Genomic DNA, 22,917 nt, shown 5'->3' with positions numbered 1-22,917 from the left:
TAATTCAATATACAGCCTGAAAACATTCCTGTTAAATTGAATTAAAATCAAGTTGAATTAAAAAAAATCCCCAATTCTCTTTGACAAGATAGTGAATTTTTGCAGAATTTGCTGTATCATTCTTTGTTTGTCATGTCTCAGTTTTTGCATTCCTTATAATTTTGCAATTTTTGAAATGCTACAAATTTCCATATACAAACGCTTAGTTTCACTTCGATCTTTCGCTACTGATTAAAATGAAATGAAAAGGAAAGAAAATGGAATAAATAAGGAAATAAAGGAAATAATAATCAAGGAAATAATAATAAAGGACATAAAGGAAAGGAAATATAATAATAAAAGAAATAAATAAATAAAATAATATAACAAAATAAAGGAAATAAAATAAAGGGAATAATAAATAAAAGAAATAAAGGAAAAATAAAATAGGAAATAAGGGAATAAAATGAAAAGGGGCAACACTTTAGTGAGACAGGTATAACGATACTGATGGTAACCATATAAAGTAAGACAGTGAACTTTGAAAATAAAAATAAAACACTTTTTTAGACAAAATAATTATTAAACTCCGAATATTTCGGCTTCACATCTGCGGTAGCGATTCTGGCCTCTCTGGCTTCCGGGACGAAATCTTGATTAGCGCCTCCCCCACACCTGCCTTCCGAAAAGTTACGACAGTGAACTTTGAAAATAAAACGTAAAACACTTTTTTCGACAAAATAATTATTAAACTCCGAATATTTCGGCTTCACATCTGCAGTAGCGGTTCCGGCCTCTCTGGCGTCCGGGACGAAATCTTGATTAGCGCCTCCCCCAACCTGCCTTCCGAAAGTTTTAAGGCCAAATTTTTACAAAACTTTCATTTATTAACTAAATTTGAAAAGAGAATATTACAAAAAGCTTTGAAATTAGTTAAATTCGATCTATTGAGTTATATTTTCAAGGAATGGTGATGAGGATGTGGGGAAAATGAGAATTTTGGATTCAATTTGCTTATACTTACTGCCAACTGCTCCCTTTACTTTGTTGTTTTAATAAAATAAAGCCAATGTTAAAAACGGTTGTATCTGTTAGATTATTTATTTATGCACAATTTATTTAAATTATGTCATTAGTCGATTATGTCAAAGTCGATTAAATTCGATAATGTCAAGTTTAAAGTCCAATTAACATTCAATAAAACCAAAAGTTAATAATAATTTGACCTTAAAGTTAGGAACAGTGAGACACAAACAGCACTCAATGAAATTATAGAAAACCTCAAGGAGACTTATGTCTTTTTTACGACGTAGTGAATAAAATTGTTGACATATACATAATCTACGATTATTACGAAAACTCTCAGCTAATTTCGTTACAGGTATGATGATACTGATGGTGACTGGTTGTGAAATGAACGATTTTTCGGGATTGGAACAAACCGGGATTTTGTGAGTTTTTTTTTATTCTCTACACTTTCATACAAAAACAATAATGACAAGATGTTTGGTCCTGCTTGTTCTATTTTATATATATATATATATATATATATATATATATATATATATATATATATATATATATTATATATATATATATATATATATATATATATATATATATATATATATATATATATATATATATATATTGTTGCTTATATATATAAAAGGTCAAAAATCATTGAAAATATGAGGTTTAGAAAAGTGACCAGATTCCCACCCGAAAACCAAGGCTTTTGTTTTTTAATTATTGAATACTGCTTATTCTACGCCCCGGCGTGTAGACTTTAGAAATGCACACATTAAAAAAAATGTCGTTATTTGATTTACCAATTTTTATCATTTTTCCATTATGCAACACTGATGAAAAATGTCTTCTATCCATATGCAAAAGCTACAAAAGTAAAAATAAAGACGTTCCCTAAAGTGCAACAATTCAACAAGAACCAGAAGAACAAACATAGTTTACGCTTATTAGCACGCTTCTTACGCTTACGCATAGTATAAAAATAAGTTTACGTTTATTAGTATCTAAAATTACTTATTCAAGTAGTGCTTGTTTAAGTCGACGTATTTAATCATGTGTTTTCAAAAGTTTAATATTTTTTTTATTTGTTGAAATAACTATAAACACAGTAAAAGACTTTAGTGAGTCTAAATTCCTCTGGAAACGCTATTTTGACAGTATCGATTGTAAATAAATGAGGTTGGCTGTTTTTGATTTCTAATTTAAATCTGTTCAAATTTTTAAGTTGCCTATCGTCGCCTCAGTGCTAATGAGCACAGCCTTCTTTGAGCTAATATTACCCCACTGCTAAATACCCGTGGCTTTTTTTCTACTAAAGCTTGAAATTTGTTCAAAATTAAATTGCCTGTCACCGACAGGATGAGCACCCAATCAATGAATAGTCTTGAATCTGTTTCTTGTAGTATTCTAAATTCTGTACTGTCTTGATCTGTCTTTCACCGACACAGCACCCATGAGTACAGCTTTTGGTGAACACACATCTGCCATCCAGTCCCTAAGTAGTGCCAGCTCTTTTTCTACTACTGATTCGAACTCGCTGCAGCGTGAAGCTTCCTGTCGGCGAAACAGCACCGATGAGCACCTCTTACACCTTATCCCTGCATACTCTTGGATGGTTTTCAAATTTGTTGCTGTATGAAGCAGCCTTTTGCCGACAAAGGCCTTATGAGCACAGAACTGCTTGAGCACACATCTGCCATTCAATCCCTATACAGTTTTGTTGTTTTTTCTGCCCCTGCTTCGAACATGCTGTGGCGTAATGCTGCCTATCGCTGTTACGGCCTAATGAGTACATCCTCCTTTAACCACTTATCTTCCGTCCCACCGCTAAATGAAATTGACTGTTTTACGACTGTGTTTTGAAATTTGTTGCAAATTTAAGTTGCCTGTCACCGTCACAGCTCTTGATGGGCACATATCTACCATCCAGTCGATGGATAATCTTAGCTCTTTTTCTTCTACTCTTTCAAAGTCTCTGCTATGTTAAATTTTCTGACATTGATACAGAACTGGTGAGCAAACGACTCGGTGAGCATATGTCGGAAACCCAATTCCTATATAATGTTGGCTGTTTTTTTTTATTAGGCTACTGCTTCGAACTTTCTGCAGCGTCAAGCTGCCTTTCATGAAACAGGATTCATGATCACATCTTCCCTCCAATCTCTGTATATCTTTGGCTATTTTTCTACTACTACCTCACATTCGTTGCAGCTTCGGGAGCACTCATTACCGCAGCACTCGCTGAGCACAAATCTGCTTTCCAGTCCTTATATAGTGTCAGCTTGTTTTTCTACAACTGTTTCGAACTTGCGGCAGCATGTTCCTGCCTTCCTTTGTAGAAGCACCCTTGAGCACAGCACTCAGTGAGTGCGCCTCTGCTGTCTAATCCCTATCTACTGTCCTCTATTTTCTCCTACTAATTCAAATTTGCTGAATCATAAAGCTACCAGTCTTCAACAAGGTAAATATGAACACATCACTTGGTAACCACACATATTCCATCCCATGGCATTCATAAGGCTTCCTCCTGAGACACCTCTTAAGGGCCATTTTCTGATTATTTATTGTGATCTCAGTAGTGATGTTGATCTAAGAGATATTTGGGTGTAATGAAACGGATTCTCGAGTACTATACTCGGACAATAAAAATAAATCTTATGTTGTGAAATAAATTGTATGAGAATATATGTGAAATATAGAAATAAATATTAAGACATCCAAATAAACAAAAACACTTGCTGAAAATTAGCCTTAATTAGCCTATGGGTTATTGAAAAATCATTGAAATTTTTGTTGTGTGGACTAGTGCCACAGGCAAACAACCGGATCAGGAGCTGTAAAATTTCATTTGTTGCCTTAGCAAAACGAAGCATACTTTTGTTTTTTGACGAGTCCAGTGTTTGTAGCATGATCATCTCTACATAACTGTCCTTCTGTTTTTGTTGTTGCACGCTGACTTCCAGAAAATTATGCTTTCATTCCTATTTTTATGGCTTGCGCACTTCTAGGTAACTACGCTTCCTTTTTCTGTGGCGTTCTTCCTTCTTGTTCTTCCATTGGTAAAACCGTCAGTGTCTGCTGACAACGCAGCAGACACTGTTTTCCATCCGAATTGCGGAGCACACTCTACGATGGTACGGTCGTCTCCTTAGAATGCCATCACACCTACCTGCGAAAAATGGTGCTGGACATTAACCCCGCAGAAGCAAACTGGAAATGACCCCGCGGTAGACCGAAACATCGATGTCCACAAAGCAGCAGAGCTAGCTGCTGATCGCACCAGTTAGAGGAGGCTGACATCACTCTGTACGCTGAGCCATGCCCGGCAAAAGACACAAGTCAAGTTGTCACTTCATTTTGTCTATTACCACTTCTTCTTATCGGTAAAAAAGTACTTCAAGCTGGAAAAAACAACGCTAATGCTAAATGCTAAAACGCTGTAACAAACGTAACGTTTGTCCTAACCCTTAGGTTTGAAAACAAAACTGAAGTTCTATGCTCAGGGTTGTCACTTCATTTTGTCTATTACTACTTCGTCTTACCGGCAAAAAGTACTTCAAACTAGAAAAAAAAGTGCTGTCTCACAAAATTGCTAAAACGTTAATGCTAAATGCTAAAATGCTGGAAGAAACGTTACCTTTGTACAAACCTTTAGGTTTGAAAATAAAAACTGGAAGTTGTATGCCCAGGATTGTCACTTCTTTTTGTCTATTTTACCTCTTCGTCTTACCGGCAAAAAAAGTACTTCAAGCTGGAAAAAATACTGTCTTCCAAGAGTGCTAGAACGCTAACGCTAAATGCTAAAACGCTGGAAGAAACTTAACGTTTGTCCAAAACTTTAGGTTTGAAAACAAAAACTAGAAGTTATATGCTCAGGGTTGTCATTTGATTTTGTCTGTCTTCGTCTTACCGGCAAAAAAGCTACTTCAAGCTGGAAAAACGTACTCTCTTACAAAATTTCTAAAACGCTAATGCTAAATGTTGAAACTGTGGAAGAAACGTAACGTTTATCCTAACCTTTAGGTCTGAAAACAAAAACTAGAAGTTATATGCTCAGGGTTGTCATTTGATTTTGTCTGTCTTCGTCTTACCGGTAAAAAAGCTACTTCAAGCTGGAAAAAACGTACTCTCTTACAAAATTGCTAAAACGCTAATGCTAAATATTGAAACTCTGGGAGAAACGTAACGTTTATCCTAACCTTTAGGTTTGAAAATAAAAACTAGAAGTTGTATGCTCAGGGTTGTCACTTCATTTTGTCTATTACCAGTTCGTTTTACCGGCAAAAAAGTACTTCAAGGTGGAAAAAAATACTATCTTACAATATTGCTAAAACGCTAATGCTAAATGCTAAAGCGCTGAAAGAAACGTAACGTTTTTCTAAACCTTTAGGTTTGAAAACAAAAGCTAAAAGTTATATGCTCAGGGTTGTCACTTCATTCTGCCTATTAACACTTTGCCCTACCGGCAAAAATTACTTCAAGCAGGAAAAAAGTACGGTCTTAAAAAATTGCCAAAACGCTAATGCTAAATGCTAAAACTCTGGAAGAAACGTAACGTTTATCCTAACCTTTAGGTTTGAAAACAAAAACTAGAAGTTATATGCTCAGGGTTGTCATTTGATTTTGTCTGTCTTCGGCTTACCGGCAAAAAAGCTACTTCAAGCTGGAAAAAACGTACTCTCTTACAAAATTGCTAAAACGCTAATGCTAAATATTGAAACTCTGGAAGAAACGTAACGTTTATCCTAACCTTTAGGTTTGAAAACAAAAACTAGAAGTTATATGCTCAGGGTTGTCACTTCATTTTGTCTATTACCAGTTTCGTCTTACCGGCAAAAAAGTACTTCAAGGTGGAAAAAAATACTATCTTACAATATTGCTAAAACGCTAATGCTAAATGCTAAAGCGCTGAAAGAAACGTAACGTTTGTCTAAAACTTTAGGTTTGAAAGCAAAAGCTAAAAGTTATATGCTCAGGGTTGTCACTTCATTCTGCCTATTAACACTTTGCCCTACCGGCAAAAAATTACTTCAAGCTGGAAAAAAGTACGGTCTTACAAAATTGCTAAAACGCTAATGCTAAATGTTAAAACGTAACGTTTATCCGAACCTTTAGGTTTGAAAACAAAAACTAGAAGTTATATGCTCAGGGTTGTCACTTCATTTTGTCTATTACCAGTTTCGTTTTACCGGCAAAAAAGTACTTCAAGGTGGAAAAAAAATACTATCTTACAATATTGCTAAAACGCTAATGCTAAATGCTAAAGCGCTGAAAGAAACGTAACGTTTGTCTAAACCTTTAGGTTTGAAAACAAAAGCTAAAAGTTATATGCTCAGGGTTGTCACTTCATTCTGCCTATTAACCCTTTGCCCTACCGGCCAAAATTACTTCAAGCAGGGAAAAAGTACGGTCTTACAAAATTGCCAAAACGCTAATGCTAAATGCTAAAACTCTGGAAGAAACGTAACGTTTATCCTAACCTTTAAGTTTGAAAACAAAAACTAGAAGTTATATGCTCAGGGTTGTCACTTCATTTTGTCTATTACCAGTTTCGTCTTACCGGCAAAAAAGTACTTCAAGGTGGAAAAAAAATGCTGTCTTACAATATTGCTAAAACGCTAATGCTAAATGCTAAAACGCTGGAAGAAACGTAACGTTTGTCCAAACCTTTAGGTTTGAAAACAAAAGCTAGAAGTTATATACGCATGGTTGCCACTTTTTTTTTTTTTTTTTTTTTTTGTATAACCGCTTCGTCTTACCGGCAAAAAACTACTTTGAGCTGGAAAAAAGTACTGTCTTACACAATTTTCCGTGCTTGTGGTACTAAACTGACAAAGAAACACTTCAGGCTTGTACGATTAAAAAAAAAAAAGATGGAAGCTACATTTTCCATAATTTACTAACGTGAACGCATTTAAAAAAAGTACTTTCACAAGATGCACTCGAAAGTATTATAAAAAAAAGTGTTTTGCAACTGATAAACTGCGCTTGGCAATCCTGTTTGTACACTCCTGTTATACTTTATTCCTGTTATACGTTATAGCAGGATTAAAAGTTCCTGTTATAATCCTGTTATACGCACTCACAAAGTATTAAAAAAAACCTTTCGCAAATAATAAACTGCGTGTGGCAATTCTGTTTATACGCTCGTTAATAAAGTTGAAATCAACGATTACGTAGGAAGAACTATTTGTATTCTCTTTATTTTTCTCTTGTTGATGGATTTTTTATAATGTACTTTTTTCTTCTTCTTGTGTTTTTTCTCTTTTTCTATTTTGAATATGGGAATGGGCATAAGAGACTGTTAAGGAACACAGTCGATAACATTTTTTGGTAATTTTTCCTATCCTCAGTTTGTTCTAGATTTGCATCTAGAGACTAATAACGGTTTCAACGATGTATTTTTTTGTAATATTTCCGTTCTCTTTGCCTTTTATTAATTTTGTTACTTCAGGAGTTATTTTCATTTACGCGCCTGCTATCAATATTGACATTTTTATTCCTTTTAGTGCAAAGCAATTGACGAATCAATGCAATGAAACGTGTAGCTGCGATATGAGCAAGTTTTCTCCCGTCTGTTCATCTGATGGCAAAACTTATTTTTCTGCCTGTCATGCTGGTTGTGAAGAAATGATTTTTAACTCAAATGGAAAGAGTACCTACGTGAGTGTTTTTAAGATTATTTACGAGTTAATTTGTAACGATTTTTCGGGGTATTTTATGAGTATTATTGAGTATTTTGAATATTTGGGAATAATACATATGTGGGTATTTTCACACATGCTGTGAATTATTGTGTGAGTATTTTGTGTGTTTTTGACAAAATATTCATGTTGTTATTCTGCACTTATGATCAAATCAGTTTTGTAAAATCATCTAAGTATGTTGTGGGTTTTGGGGTAAGAGCACATATGTGAGCAATTAAATTTATTTTAGAAATTAATTTGTGTTTATTTTGTGAGTTTTCGGAAAAACAACATAAGTGACTGTCCTATGCTTACTTTGTGATCCATTTTCTTAGCAATATGTGAATTCGTGTGAGGCTTTCAGAAGAATACACATTTGAGTATTTTGTACTTATTTTGCGAGTCGCTTTTGTGAGTAATCTGTGATTGTTTTCAATTTTGGAAATCATATACGTGTGAGCATTTTATTCATATTTTCTTAATTATTTTTTGTGCTTTAAAGCTCTAATTATAAATTCCGTTTTGAATTTTAAATTCAATTTAAAATAAATAAATAATAGATTCAATGTTAAATGTAAGTTTTGAAAAATTTATGGAAGAATAAATGTATGAGTATAAAATTTAACCTATCAGTTTTTCGGAAAACAGCCTTGCAAAATTTTCAACAGTCATATCTGGATATGGGAGGTGGTTTCTTTTTTTTTGGGGGGGGGGGGCTCCAGGAATTTAGTTGGGAATTTAAGGAGAAAACATGATTAGATGTATGAGAAACTTGCGAATACGTTTCGATCGTCGAATGTTTAAACATTTTTCTATAAAGAATATTCTCAGAAAATTGTGCTATACATTTTGAACAGAGAGAAAAATGAGATATTACTATCTTTTACTTTAGTTTGAAAAAGGCTGTCGTGATTCCATTGGTTGATTTTTGGCTCGTATATTCGTAAACCAGTCATATTATTTATTCAGTGGGTGTCAGAAGGGGAGGCCAAACAACCATCCCTATTTATATGCTATTTCAGCGGTGTCAATTAACGAAAATATTGGTTAATTGGTGTTGTTCAATAATGTTCGTTAAAAGATTGTTTATAGCTAGTTATATGGAGAGACTATGGACTATTTAGCGCTTCTTAAGATCTGCTAAGTATAAAGCTACTTAGGAATTTCTTAAATATTATCATACGGATGCAGTGTTTATGTCTTAATTTTGAATTTGATTTAAATTTTGTTTTAGATTTTTCTTCGTTGGGGTTTTTCTCCTTTTGGGTGGAAAGAGTACTGAATTTTCTATCTTTTTCTTACTTTAAAAGTAATGTTTGACAGCTCTTAGCGCTGCTTAAAATCTGCTAAGTTAGTGCCGCTTTACTGGGAAATCTCTCCATTATTATCAAGAATATGCAGTGTTTTATGTTTTTACTTTGTTTTGGTTTAAAATTCACATTTGAACTTCTAAAGAATTTGTCCTTTTTTGAGGAGGTATATTCGATTTTTTGAGGATATAATGTGACTATTATATCCCTTTCTTACTTGAAGGCATGTTTGACAACTTTTAGCAGAAGATCTGTTAAGTTTATCGCCGCTTTACATGAGAAATTTCTCCAATATTCTTAAAGATATGCAGTGTTTTAGATCTTTATTTTGTGTTTGATTAAAATTTTTTTTTGAATTTTTAAAGAATGTATTTTCCTTCGGGGGAGGGATCCCTGACTTTTTTATCTTACATGAAAGGCTGTGTTGCAAAGTTCTTAGTCCCAGTTAATATCTGTTATCTTTAGCGTCGCTTTTTATGAAAATCTCTCAAACATCTTGTTTTGGAGGGAGGGTACTGGCTCAGTTTTTCTGCTTTGCCCTTCTACGTATTTTGAAGTATATACTTCCAGGAGGCAAAGATATACTGGAGGAGGCAAAATATACTTCCACTTTTGCCTCCTCCAGGTGGTACTGAGTTTTACTGAACTAGAATAAACTTGTGTAATAAAACTAAAACTTTCTGAAATAGATCTAAACCAAATACAAGGCTCAGAGAAAATGTCTTGAGCCTTATTAGTTTGCCAAATCCTGATTTGAGAAACTATAAGTAGTTCAGAAAAATATATCACGAAATTTGAAAAAAAAAAAATCCTGATACCACTTAAGATCCCACTCAAATCATTTGAATTGTTACTAATTATTACTATTGTTACTGAATTGTTACTAGGTTCACTTGAATTGGTCAAGGTTACTAGGTTTGCTTTGGTATTAACCTGTTTTTATGCAATTTCCTAAGCCTTAGAAATAGGAAAGGAATAAAGATGGGAGCAGGGGAACAACTATCTTGGCATAATCTATGCTTTGAACCCATTCCTAAAAGTTCTCTTCTAACCCTTTTACTATATATATATATATATATATATATATATATATATATATATATATACATATATATATATATATATATATATTCATCTTTCTTATCCAATATTTTATTTTTATGTAGTACTCCAATTGTATATGCACAGGGAATTCAACTGGAACAGCTACCAAAGGATACTGCAGCTTAAACTGTCCTAATTTCTATTGGTATTTGGGAATATTTTCATTTTTTGTCTTGTTGCATTCCACTTCTGAAGTAGGTGCTATGCTGCTGACATTGCGCTGTGTCGAGCCTAGAGAAAAGGCAATGGCCCTTGGTTTAGTGCATTTTGCTATTGGTCTTTTTGGTAAGTTGAAATTTTGTCTATCCATGAATAATGAATTGAAAATCTAGGGGGGGGGGTATTTTTTTAATTGCTTCCGCAAAAATTGAAACGCCATTCTTCAATATAAATACCAAAAAAGGTTTTTTTTAGAATCAGTGCCGGGTTGGAATATAACAAGATAAAAGGCGAAAAATAGCTTTTCAATATGATCTTGTTGATAACAGCTAAAATCTATCTAAAAAAAAGATTTTGAATAATTGAACTTATATCCTCTGGAATTGCGAAAAATCATACTAAAAGTTAGTAACATTGTCAGGAACGATACGGGCATACGCTAGAACTTTTATCTTTTGGTAATTGGTGTTTAGATTTGATAGCATCAGCTACAGCAGTAGCTTCATTTTCATCACTTACGATGAGGTGCCGATGAGGTGCCAGGTATCTTTTTCCGGTCTAAGCTCAGTTATTGCCGACTTTGAGTCACCACACAAGTTATCAATAAAAGTTGTGCGGTCCTTGGGGTCGTTCAGCTCTTTAGGTGGATTCTTTCTGTGGAAAAGTAGCCTTTTTTTGTGGAAAAACACAAATTCGCACGCGTTAAGATTTGCAACCGCATGCGAGAAAACATATTATGCTATAGCTTGTAAATTAGCATTGTTTTATTTCTTCGTAAGAATAGACATATTTTTTCGATATTTATTACAATAGTTGGACCATCGCCTCGTTGGACCATGAGAAAAAGAAAATAGTCAGTATTTTCTATTATTATTATTAATATTATATTACATTGTTATATTATTGCTATTATATTATTATATTATATTATTGTATTGTTATTATAAAAATAGAAGTTTTTTCAAGTGGGTAGAAATTCTTCTTCTGTAAGTTGAGGTTAAGGTAGCTTCGATTTTTCAACATCATACCTGTGATTTTCCTAGTAGTTGTGTGCGTTTTTTCTACAAAATAAATGCGTTCGTAAATTGTGCTATTCCCCAAAAAGACAGCGTGTGAAAGCTAGGGATTGGTGAATCAGTATCTGAATTGATCACTAGGGTTAAAACTTCAGGTGTGACGCTTTGTCGGAATTTGGCGGCATCTGTGCACTCATGTAGACTTCTGCGCTTTAGTTGTCCCACTGATCAAGAAGATTATTTTATGTATATTCTTCTAAAATGACAACTCAACAGGAAAACATTCAAAATAACAGTTTCGCATAGGCCAAACCCTTAGCTAGGGAGAATGTTCTAACAGGATGAATTTTAACTGCAAAAAAAATAATTATTTGAATTCTAGCCAACATTCTAGTGTCCTACTCAACTTATCTCCATAAATTGGCCTCAGTTATGATTTACCAAGGTTGTCAAAAATACCAAGGTTGTACAAAATTATGAATGTACACAATAAAGAAAACGGCAATATTCATATGTTATTTTAAAGCCATGAGGGTACTGATATGAATTTATTGCTAAAAAAAAACTAGTCTAAAAAAGAAACTAGAATTTGATTTCGAATTTTAAATATTTCTTTAGCTTACGAATATCAGTCTGCAAACCTTCTGCTTGTTGCGACTTTCGATGGACTTTGAGCCGGCTTCTCTAGTAAGCTCCTAAATGTCACCTTTTGACTTCATTTAATGTTTTTTTTTCACAAAGCCAACAATACTGATCGTATTGGAATGTAGAGAAGAAATGTGGCTAATGCTATTTCTTTTTTCAATATTTCCTGTTGAAAACCTTTAAAAATCCTTAGGTTTTCCTAACTTTCTCTTAGGATATCTTGAAAAAAAAATTAAATTGAAATCCTACGCGTCTGAACTTAGCATAGGTTCTCAAATGAGAAAGATATTAATTTAAACAGAGAATAATATTTAACTTGTGTTGTCTCAAAGATCAGTCAGCTGAATTGATGTAAGTCAACTGAAGGATGATGTAGTTCTCAAATTAATTTTTATTGAATTAATTTTATTAATTAATTATTTGAACTGCTTGCATTTAAAACTTTAATTGTTTAAGACATGTATATCCCTTAAATTTAGTTTTTTAAACATGATTCATAATAGTAGAATAATTGTTCCAGGGATCTCTTAAGCTAATCGTACATCGTGAAAGTTTGTTATGCTTGTCTTTAGATTAATATTTCTTTCTAATTTTCAATACAAGCCTATATCACAAGGTTTGATAACGTACATTCAATATGAATAATTTCACAGATTTATATTATCCTTATTCTAGGAAGTGTACCTTGCCCGATAATCTACGGTACTGTTGTTGATTCTGCTTTCTAATTTTCAATACAAGCCTATATCACAAGGTTTGATAACGTACATTCTACATGAATATTTTCATAGACTTGTATTATCCTTATTCTAGGAAATGTACCTTGCCCGATAATCTACGGTGCTGTTGTTGATTCTGCTTTCTAATTTTCAATACAAGCCTATATCACAAGGTTTGATAACGTACATTCTACATGAATATTTTTACAGACTTAAATTATCCTTATTCTAGGAAATGTACCTTGCCCGATAATCTACGGTGCTGTTGTTGATTCTGCTTTCCAATTTTCAATACAAGCCTATATCACAAGGTTTGATAACGTATATACTCCATGAATATATTTACAGACTTAAATTATCCTTATTCTAGGAAGTGTACCTTGCCCGATAATCTACGGTACTGTTGTTGATTCTGCTTTCTAATTTTCAATACAAGCCTATATCACAAGGTTTGATAACGTACATTCTACATGAATATTTTCACAGACTTATATTATCCTTATTCTAGGAAGTGTACCTTGCCCGATAATCTACGGTGCTGTTGTTGATTCTGCTTTCTAATTTTCAATACAAGCCTATATCACAAGGTTTGATAACGTACATTCTACATGAATACATTTATATATTTATATTATCCTTATTCTAGGAAATGTACCTTGCCCGATAATCTACGGTGCTGTTGTTGATTCTGCTTTCTAATTTTCAATACAAGCCTATATCACAAGGTTTGATAACGTACATTCTACATGAATATATTCACAGACTTATATTATCCTTATTCTAGGAAATGTACCTTGCCCGATAATCTACGGTGCTGTTGTTGATTCTGCTTGTCTCGTTTGGGATTACACATGTGGTCAGCAAGGAGCCTGTTGGTTATATGATGTAGATTCCTTTCGCTTTTTCTTCCATGGTAAGTTAAATCTGATTTCCTAAAATTCTTGAATTTTAAATTTTGAAGTTCTCTCCAAAATATGAATTCGTTCCAAACTCTTTCTTGGATTCTAAACTCTTTCTAAAGATTGTTATAAACTATCGAAGTATAAGATATGTCATTAGCTGAATTTTTGAAAGTTGTTGGAGGTTGTTTGATTTTTATATTTGCGTTTATTTATGTCATTGGTGGCTGACGGACTTTCTAAAAATTGTTAAAAACTATCCAAGCATAAGATATGTCATTAGCTGCATTTTTGAAAGTTGTTTGAGGTTGCTTGATTTTTATATGCGTTTATATATGTCATTGGAGGCTAGTGGACTCTTATGAAAGTGCAAATTATCATTGGAAGCTTTTTTTCTTTAAACCTGAAAAACTTAAGCTTATTTCTAAAACCTCTTTAAAAAATCCCACTAGAATTTTTTCCATGTAAGGAGTCAAATGCGGCTTTTTAACGTATACTATGGCGTCTCTGCACTGGGCACTGTATGTGAAGGGGGAACTAGCTCCATTCTGGGAAGCAGTGGCGTCAATACAAGAAAATTTAGAGGGGCAAAATAAGTTTTTGAAAATTTAGGGGGTAGTCAAAGTTTTTTTTTTCAATTTTATCAAAGAAAATACAAAAAAAGGTATCTTTCGATAAAAATATGATGAAAAACACAGGCCATATTTACATTATCTAGAGTTCTTTCAGTGAGTTACGAGGGAGTGGAGACATATTAGAACTAGAATCCGTTAGGAATTTGTGGTTCCTTTTTGACACGCATTAAAATTATAAAACTTTTTGCCCAATAGCTCTTTAGGAAAATAACACTAAATAAGTTTCTGTCGACCAAAAAGGTCCAAGCCGAACTGGCAACCATTTCAAATTTAAAGAAATGGAGATTGTGTCAGAGATCTGTTGTTTTCAAGATTCACTTCTTTGGGTGTTTTTTCATTGGGGTCCCTAGCGTATATTTTGCATTTCGTAATGTGTGCCATATGTACTTATTTTATTTTTGTGCACTGAAAATTTAGGTGTGAATTGTTAGTGAGTAAACATTTCGTTTTTGATATTTTATTTATCACCTGAGTTTGTTCATATTTCGAAATCATGCATGTTGTTATGAGTCAAAGTAGACTGTAAATTTTTATTCTGGTTTTATAGCGCTATTTTTTTTTTCAGGAATCACTGCCTTTTTGATGTTACTTGCCTTGTGTGTAGATTTTGGTATGAAAACAAAAACTAGAAGTTATATGCTCAGGGTTGTCACTTGATTTTGTCTGTTACTACTTCGTCTTACCGGCAAAAAACTACTTCAAGCTGGAAAACGTACTGTCTTACAAATTGCTAAAACGCTCATGTTAACTGCTAGAAATGTAACGTTTGTTCAAACCTCTAGGTTTGACAACAAAAAATAGAAGTTATATGCTTGGTTGTCACTTCATTTTGTCTATTACCAGTTCGTCTTACCGGGAAATAGTTCTTCAAGCTGGAAAAAAATACTGCCTTGCAAAATAGCTAAAATGCTAGTGCTAAATGCTAAAACGGTGAAAGAAACGTATCGTTTTTCCAAACCTTTAGGTTTGAAAACAAAAGCTAGAAGTTTTATGCTCAGGGTTGTCACTTCATTCTGCCTATTAACACTTCGCCCTACCGGCAAAAAATTACTTCAATCTGGAAAAAAGTACGGTCTTACAAAATTGCTAAAACGCTAATGCTAAACAGGGCTGCCAAATTTTTTTATAAGGAGTGTGTCATATTTTTTCCAAAAATGTGCTTTTTGTGTCATCTCAGATTCCATAATGTGTCACAAAATGTGTCATATTTGTTTGCTACAAGTGGTATCATATTTAATTGTCAAATCTTTATTTAGAGTTTTGAATATATAACCTTTTCAAAATCAGTTCAAAAAAGAGTAAAGTTAACCTTATCCTATTATCTTGGGATCATGACCTTTTTATGACGTCATGAAAGAAATAGAAACATTGGATTAAATTAATGCTACGCACCAGGAATTCGTGTCTGGGCGGCCAGCGAGGCCAGTTGACATATATAAAATTTTAGGTACAATCAATTCCGACAGTGAATTGAAAATAGACTTTTTGTATGACGTTGTAACCGTAATCGGCTCTATACATAATCAGCTTTATTGGCTAAGCTTTTTATTTACTAAATATGTAAACCATTCAATCAGCTTTAATCTAGTATTTTTGTCATATTTGTTGGTGCCTTTTTAAGCCAGATGGATTATTCTGAAGGAGAGACATCTCTGGAAATTTGTAATCTTGTCCGAGGTGGGATACCCCTCCTGTACTCCTAAAAATGGGAGTTGCTGCTTATGCATACAGCTTTGGTAAACTGAATGCTGTTTAATTTTTACTGTTAAGTACGTACCAGTTGGCTACATCAAACACTCAATCAAGAAGCCAATTAAGTTCAGATATTCAGCGTACATTTTGATGTGATATTTCCGCCTATGGCTGTTTTCTTCCCGTGGCTTGAATTTTAAATATGGTAACGGCATCTGTCCTGTATTCCGCACTGTTTGTGTACTACTGCAACCATTAGGTAGCGCTATTCGCTTCCATTAATTTGTAGCTTTTCTGGAGGTAGAAAATTGAAATTTAACTTTTCTTTTATTACCTTTAAAAAACAAGACTTGGATGACAAAAATGTGTCATTTTTTTTAATGTGTCATTTTTGTCGATTGTGTCATTTTTTATTGAAGAATGGGTCATTTTGGTCGATTGTGTCATCATTTCGACTGAATGTGTCATTGTGTCACGCAACATCAAATTGTGTCATTTTGGCACAAAATGTGTCAGTTTGGCAGCCCAGATGCTAAATGCTAAAACTCTGGAAGAAACGTAACGTTTATCCTAACCTTTAGGTTTGAAAACAAAAACTAGAAGTTATACACTCAGGGTTGTCACTTCATTTTGTCTATTACCAGTTTCGTCTTACCGGATGTTTTTTTTTTCTAGGAATCACTGCCTTTTTGATGTTACTTGCCTTTTGTGTAGATTTCGGTGTTTGGTGTAAAGCTGGTAAAATAAACCTTGACAGTGATGAAGATGAAGTTGAAATGAAAGAAGTTACAGCATTGCCAGTTGAAGTTCAATATGAAAGTAGTTTATAGACTGACAATATATTTTAGAAAAATTTTAAGCGAAGTGAGTGGAGTTAAATGTTTATGTGATTCAAATGACAAAATAATATATTACCTTTTAAGAGGGAGACTAAGAAAAAAATAAGTTGGCTTAAATCCCTTGCAACAAAGCTTTGCCCCAGTGACCTAAAAAAACATTTTGAAAAAACATTAGTGCATTCAATGAGAAGGTGTGTCAGGATTTCTTTTTTTTCAAATTAGTTCTTTTTCTTTTTGCAAGAAATGGATTTTTTCGATGTCAATCTGAGTAAGTCCACTTTTTTGCGTATGCCGAGATCTAAAATTCGACGTGCTTAGTTGCATCTATACTTCGTAATTTCACAATAGATTAAGGACTGGTAAATTAACTTTGGTTAGTTAATATAAGATTTTTCCTCCCAAGTCCACGCTATAATATAACTGAAAATATTCTCTCTGTTAAAACATGTAAGCAAACGTCTACTAAAAAAAACTGGATGTTTTGTCACTGCCACGCCTAAATTTCATATATGACATTTTGACACTTTTGAGATAATTCCGAAAAGATGTTTGTAAGGTAATTTCAAGGTCGAAATGAAAGGACAGTTTTATTATGTGAATATTATGCAAATTACCTTATGTGAAAGCTATTCTCAAATGGAGAAGTGCAGGGTATTCGAGTAGGGCCGGGGCTATATTTTCAGGGGGGGTACAAAAACAAACTAAGAAACGCATCAATAATTTGCCTGTGTCCATTTTGTTGCGTTTTTACGAGTTGGGATGATTTTTTTTTTTGGGGGGGGGGGGGGGCTCAAACCCATTAACCCTTCCCCCTGGATACGGCCTTTCATTTGAGAATCTCTTCCTTTAAGATGCATGCAAACAATTTCTGGCAATTGTTTCAAAACTATGAAACGTCAATAATATTGATAGTCCCTTATCGGGAGATTTTTTCCGACGCAGGGACCTTAGTAGTCAAGAAGCGTCGTTAATTCTTAAATATTGATACTGGGCATATTTGTGCTATTCTAACATAAATTATTAGGAAGGCCGTATCCAGGGGGGGGGCTAAGGGGTTTGAACCTCCCTCCTCGAAATGTTTGTCAGACCTGTAAAAACGTAACAGAAATGAATATAAACAAATTTTGATGCGTTTAAAAAAATTGTCCTCCCCCCCCCCTCCCAAGAAATCCTGGATACGGCCCTGATAATTGGTAACATAGTTTTTAGTAATTTTGTTTACTAATGTTCTCAAACAATTTGAATCACCGTTGGACTTTTGGATCTTAGATTTTAACTATTGAATCTCAAATCACCAGCTCGGACCTCTTTGAAACTGAAGTCGGGGTTGTTGCTTTCTAATTTCAGTATCTGTTAATTTCATTCCCTGCCACGCATTGTCTGAAAATTTTACACTTCTGAGATAATTCCCAAAAATCGTTTCAGGGTGATTTCAAGGTCAAAATTAAAGTTGTTACAGTAACGATGTACGCACGAAACAATAGGCGTGTTTCAGTCGTTTTAATATAAATGGTTGGTTAACAATTATTAGCAATTATTAACAAGTTAAATTATTAATAATTATTAATTTTTATTAACAATCATGCTGATTGGTTTGCTTTGATATTTGAGATATCGTTGGGAAAAGTTGTTGATAAATCTCGAGCGCTAAAGCGAAAAAAAAGGAAGAATCATGTAAACAGAGCTGTTGATTTAAGAAAGAATTGTGAGAATTGTGAATGAGTTGATTTAAGAAAGAATTTTCGGTTTAATATCAAACTTGAGTATCGTCTCTGAATAGTAATGCCTTATTCTATGTACACTAGCTAAAAAAAGATATGTATTTATGATGATATGTTTAAAAAAACCTAAAATCCATAAATGTTGCGCTAAAAATACCCCTTATAATGTCACTTCTCACCTCAGTTTTCAAAAAAAGTTTTTCAATTTTTTGAAAAAAGCTGAAGTATTTGGACAGTGTGTTCATATAATAATATGAAAACTGTCACGAGCAATCAGCAAAATTTTCTAATAATTTTCTAATAATTCTAATTATGATAATTAGAAATTGTGTCGTAAAAACTATTAATGGACTTTGAAAGCAAAATTCAAGGAATAAATTAGTACAATAAATAAATAGTACAAAAGAATTGTACTATATTACTATAATGTATTATTATACTTGTTTGGAACTTTTAAATGCTGTTTTTAAATGTTTGTTTATATTTGAAATTTTACAACAATTTCGGTGTTTTTGAAAAATTATTGGCAAAATAATTTAATGAAACAACTAATTTCGCAAGCGAATAGAAAATTGTTGATAACATCTGAGACGGAGGAAGCAGCCCTAATGGTTGTGTTGAAATCAGAATCAGTATCAAATTGCTTTTTTAAAGTGCCTCGACTTTTATATTAACTTGATCAATATGGCGTTTGGGGTTCGAATTCCTTTTCGTTTTTCATTATTAACAGTTTCTTGTTATTATTTACTGTTTGTTATTATTTTGTTTTTGTTATTCTTTTGTCATCATTAACATTTTTTATATTTTCCAAAACATGGTAGTTTTGCATAAAAAAGCGTCAGTAGAAGTAATTACGTTCGTAATCCGAAGCGGTCACGCTTTTAAAGCGATCACTAACTCTGAATTACGCTTTTCGAAGGTGAAATAATGTTGAAATGTAGCTTTTTTTCAACAGCGATTAAATCACTAGCAAGGAATTATAACGCGCTTTTCGAAGGCAAAACAACTTGTAAAAGCACCTTTTTGTTTTACTATCGGATAACATACATTTTGTGATTGCTATAGCTATTGGTTAACTGTAACAGTTGATACAGTATTGACGAAGTTGATAAATCGCATATTGACACGATATCAATGTATCAATAGCAAGGAAGTATAACGTACTTTTCAACGGTGATACATACTGAAACAAGTTTTTTCAACTATTGGGCACCATACAATCACAGATGACTAGAATAGTGAATTGATGCGTATCGGGCATTGGCCAGTATCTTTATTTTGTGACTGCTAAAGCTGATGTTTTTTTCTGACAGCTCTGTCGCAGTACTTCAACGCAGTTGATACGATATTGACCCAGTTGATAAAATGTCTGTGGATGCGATATTGGTATATCAATAGCAAGGAATTGCAAAGCACTTTTCGAGGGTGAAACAGCTTAAGGAGCAGCTTTTATGCTATCGGATGAAGTACAATCTCTGACGATTAAAATGGCAAATTGGTACGGCATCGATCAGTATCTTACTTCTGTGACTGCTAAAGCTGATGATTTTCTCCGACAGCTCCGTCGCAGTACTTCAACGCAGTTGATACGATATTAACGCGGTTGATACAATCTCTGTGCATGCGATATTGGTATATCTATAGCAAGGAATTACAAAGCACTTTTCGAGGGTGAAATAGCTTAAGGTGCAGCTTTTATGCTATCGGATGGCGTACGATCGCTTACGATTAAAATGGCGAATTGGTACAGCATCGCCCAGTATCTTGCTTCTTTGACTGCTAAAGCTGATGGTTTTCCACGACAGCTCTGTCGCAGTTCTTCAACACAGTTGATACGATATTGACACAGTTGGTAAAATGTCTGTGGATGCGATATCGATGTATCAATAGCAAGGAATTACAAAGCTTTTTTCGAGGGTGAAACAGCTTAAGGAGCAGCTTTTATGCTATCGGATGACGTACAATCGCTTACGATTAAAATGGCAAATTGGTACATCATCGACCAGTATCTTGCTTCTGTGACTGGTAAAGCTGATGGTTTTCTCCGACAGCTCTGTCGCAGTACTTCAGCGCAGTTGATACGATATTGACGCAGTTGATAAAATGTCTGTGGATGCGATATCGGCGTATCAATAGCAAAGAATTACGAAGCACTTTTCGAGGGTGAGCTTAAGAAGCAGCTTTTATGCTATCGGATGACGTACAATCGCTGACGATTAAAATTGCAAATTGGTACGGCATCGACCAGTATCTCGCTTCTCTGACTGCTACACCTGACGTTTTTCTGTGACAGCTTTGTCGCAGTACTTGGTCACAGTTGAACCGACATGAACTCATTTGATAAATCGCATATTGACACGATATAAGTAAATCAATAGCAAGGAACTACAACATGCTTCTCGAAGGTGAAACAACTGTAAAAAAAACTGTTTTACAATTGGATAACAAACAATCACTGAAAATTGATATCGTAAATTGGCACGGTATCGTCCAGTATCTAGATTCTGCAACTACTATAGCTGTTTTTTTTTACTATCCAACTGCATACAATTGTTGCCGGTTCGTGTCGTATGTCGATATGATAACGGTAAATTAATAGTTATGAATTCGATACACTTTTTGATAGTGACAAACCCTCACCTCCTCTCCAAAAGTATCACGGTTTTCATTGAAATTTCTAATAATTTACGTCGAATTCATTGATTATCTTCCTCCCTCCCTCCAAAAAAGAAAAAGTGTGGTGTCGCAGTAGTCGGATATAAGAAATGAAAAGAATAGGGTGAAAAGAAATTCTAAATTTGTGGATTTTGCCGCAATTCATTATTGGGTGTGCTCTTGCTCCTACTCTAGGGCCATTCGGGTCCAGCCCTATCTTTGAAAATATAACAACTTTAGTTGTAATCTCTTATAATTTACTTCTAATTGGCCTGTTTTAATCAGCTACCACCTTCAAAAGAGGTTTGTTACCAACCCACAACATGATTTGAGAGGTCACTGTGTTGAAGCACATCATTGATCGATCTGGTGTTAGTTCAGATTCTGAAGAGTGTCCAATCCCTATCTCTGTTCTATGAGTAGTGACAACCCTATTTTAACTATAAAACTGCTTAAAGATTTTTCAAGAGTTATGTTGCAATTGTCTGTTATTCTGTATTTGGAGCTATGTCTGCCAATGGCACTTCCAGTGAATCTTTTATATTGATCTTATAAAACTATAGTAACATATATATTGTTTTTTTGGCAGTATAAGGTTACATATGCTTTCGTAGTGTCGAGAATAGTGTCTTTAGAACTTTTCTCTTCCGTAATAATTTAAGGCCGTGATTAAGTGAACTGATGGAACTCGAAAATCTCATGTTAAAATTGAAAATTTATATTTAAAAAGTACTCAAGTATTCACTGGCGGAAGATACATTCCATCTAATTGCCTAGAAATCTTAGAAAATGTCTACCTCTTTTTCACAAGTGTACTGTATGAAGGATATTGCTTTTAGAACAAAATCGGTACTATCATGAGCAGAAGACAATAACCTGTGAGATGATTGAAACCATTTTTCGATGTATTCTCCCGTTTTCGAACAGTCCCATAGAATATTTTTAGCTACCTGAAATTTTTACAAGTCGGTTGCCAGAAAGAATTGTTTCAGGTAACCGATAACACCCCTAGAGACCAGATTGACAATCTGGTATAATTAACCTACTATTTCCATCAATGCTATTTGAAGGGTTTTTGACAATCGACGGTCTCTAGAGAATTGAGAGACAGAAGGCTACCTTAACTTCAATTTTGGACCTCGATGTTTTCAAGTTCACTTAATCACTGCCTTAAAAAAAATGTGTATGTTTTGGGATTCCAGCCATTTTGGCGCCACAACCCCACTTGTCTTTTAATTCATTACGCTTTTATCATAAATCTATATAACCTTAATATTTAATAAAGGTAAAGGATATGGTACTAGAACCCTTAAGGTCCGAACCGGCGGTGGTTATCTCTGTTTCAAGGCCCTTCAGTCAGGAAGTGCAAGGAAGGGCTTGCACTTCTGTGCTTTCGCTCACCTTTCCTGCTTATCTTTCCCAGATTTTTCCAGGTACCCGTTTAGAGATAGGTTGACTCTAGCTGAGTTAATAGAATCACGCCATTGACCCCGTCCCAAACAAAATAACTGGCCACACTAGGAATCGAACCCCGCCCTTTGGACAAGGGATTTCAAGTCCAGCGCGCCAGCCACTCGGCATGGATGACCTTAGTATGTTGTACCAGAAGCCCAACCTCAGCTTGGTGAAAATAAAGACGGTTTTTCTTTCTTAAAGCAACCGTGATTTCGCTTTGTTAGATTTGCTATAGGAAGTCAAACCGTTCTAGAACTGGACGTTTGGGCATTTGTGACGTCATTTATTTGGAAAAAATTCTTTCTGAAATTAAGTAGGGTCGTAAACGAATTGTCCCAAAGTCATGATCTATCTAGATGATCTATCTAGATTTC

At 34.1% G+C, this 22,917-nt stretch overlaps 1 protein-coding gene across 3 annotated transcripts in view; it reads left to right on the top strand.

Annotated features, from left to right (window-relative positions):
• LOC136035694 (solute carrier organic anion transporter family member 74D-like) overlaps window positions 1-21,152 on the top strand; it is a 147,372-nt gene extending 126,220 nt beyond the window's left edge. Inside the window, exons 9-13 of one of the 3 annotated variants that reach the window (XM_065717631.1) lie at window positions 1,361-1,430; window positions 7,518-7,671; window positions 10,171-10,393; window positions 13,432-13,560; window positions 16,549-21,152. In XM_065717631.1, the coding sequence (XP_065573703.1) occupies window positions 1,361-1,430; window positions 7,518-7,671; window positions 10,171-10,393; window positions 13,432-13,560; window positions 16,549-16,703 (731 nt within the window). In that variant the 3' untranslated portion in view covers window positions 16,704-21,152. Of the gene's footprint in view, window positions 1-1,360; window positions 1,431-7,517; window positions 7,672-10,170; window positions 10,394-12,741; window positions 12,810-13,431; window positions 13,561-14,746; window positions 14,927-16,548 lie in introns of those variants that run through there. The other 2 variants (XM_065717632.1, XM_065717633.1) reach the window with 2 other exon arrangements.
• The last annotated feature ends 1,765 nt before the right edge of the window (window positions 21,153-22,917 follow it).

The sequence above is a fragment of the Artemia franciscana genome, chromosome 14, assembly GCF_032884065.1.
Source record: "Artemia franciscana chromosome 14, ASM3288406v1, whole genome shotgun sequence".
Lineage (NCBI taxonomy): Eukaryota > Metazoa > Arthropoda > Branchiopoda > Anostraca > Artemiidae > Artemia > Artemia franciscana.
This window is presented reverse-complemented; position numbering and strand designations above follow the sequence as displayed.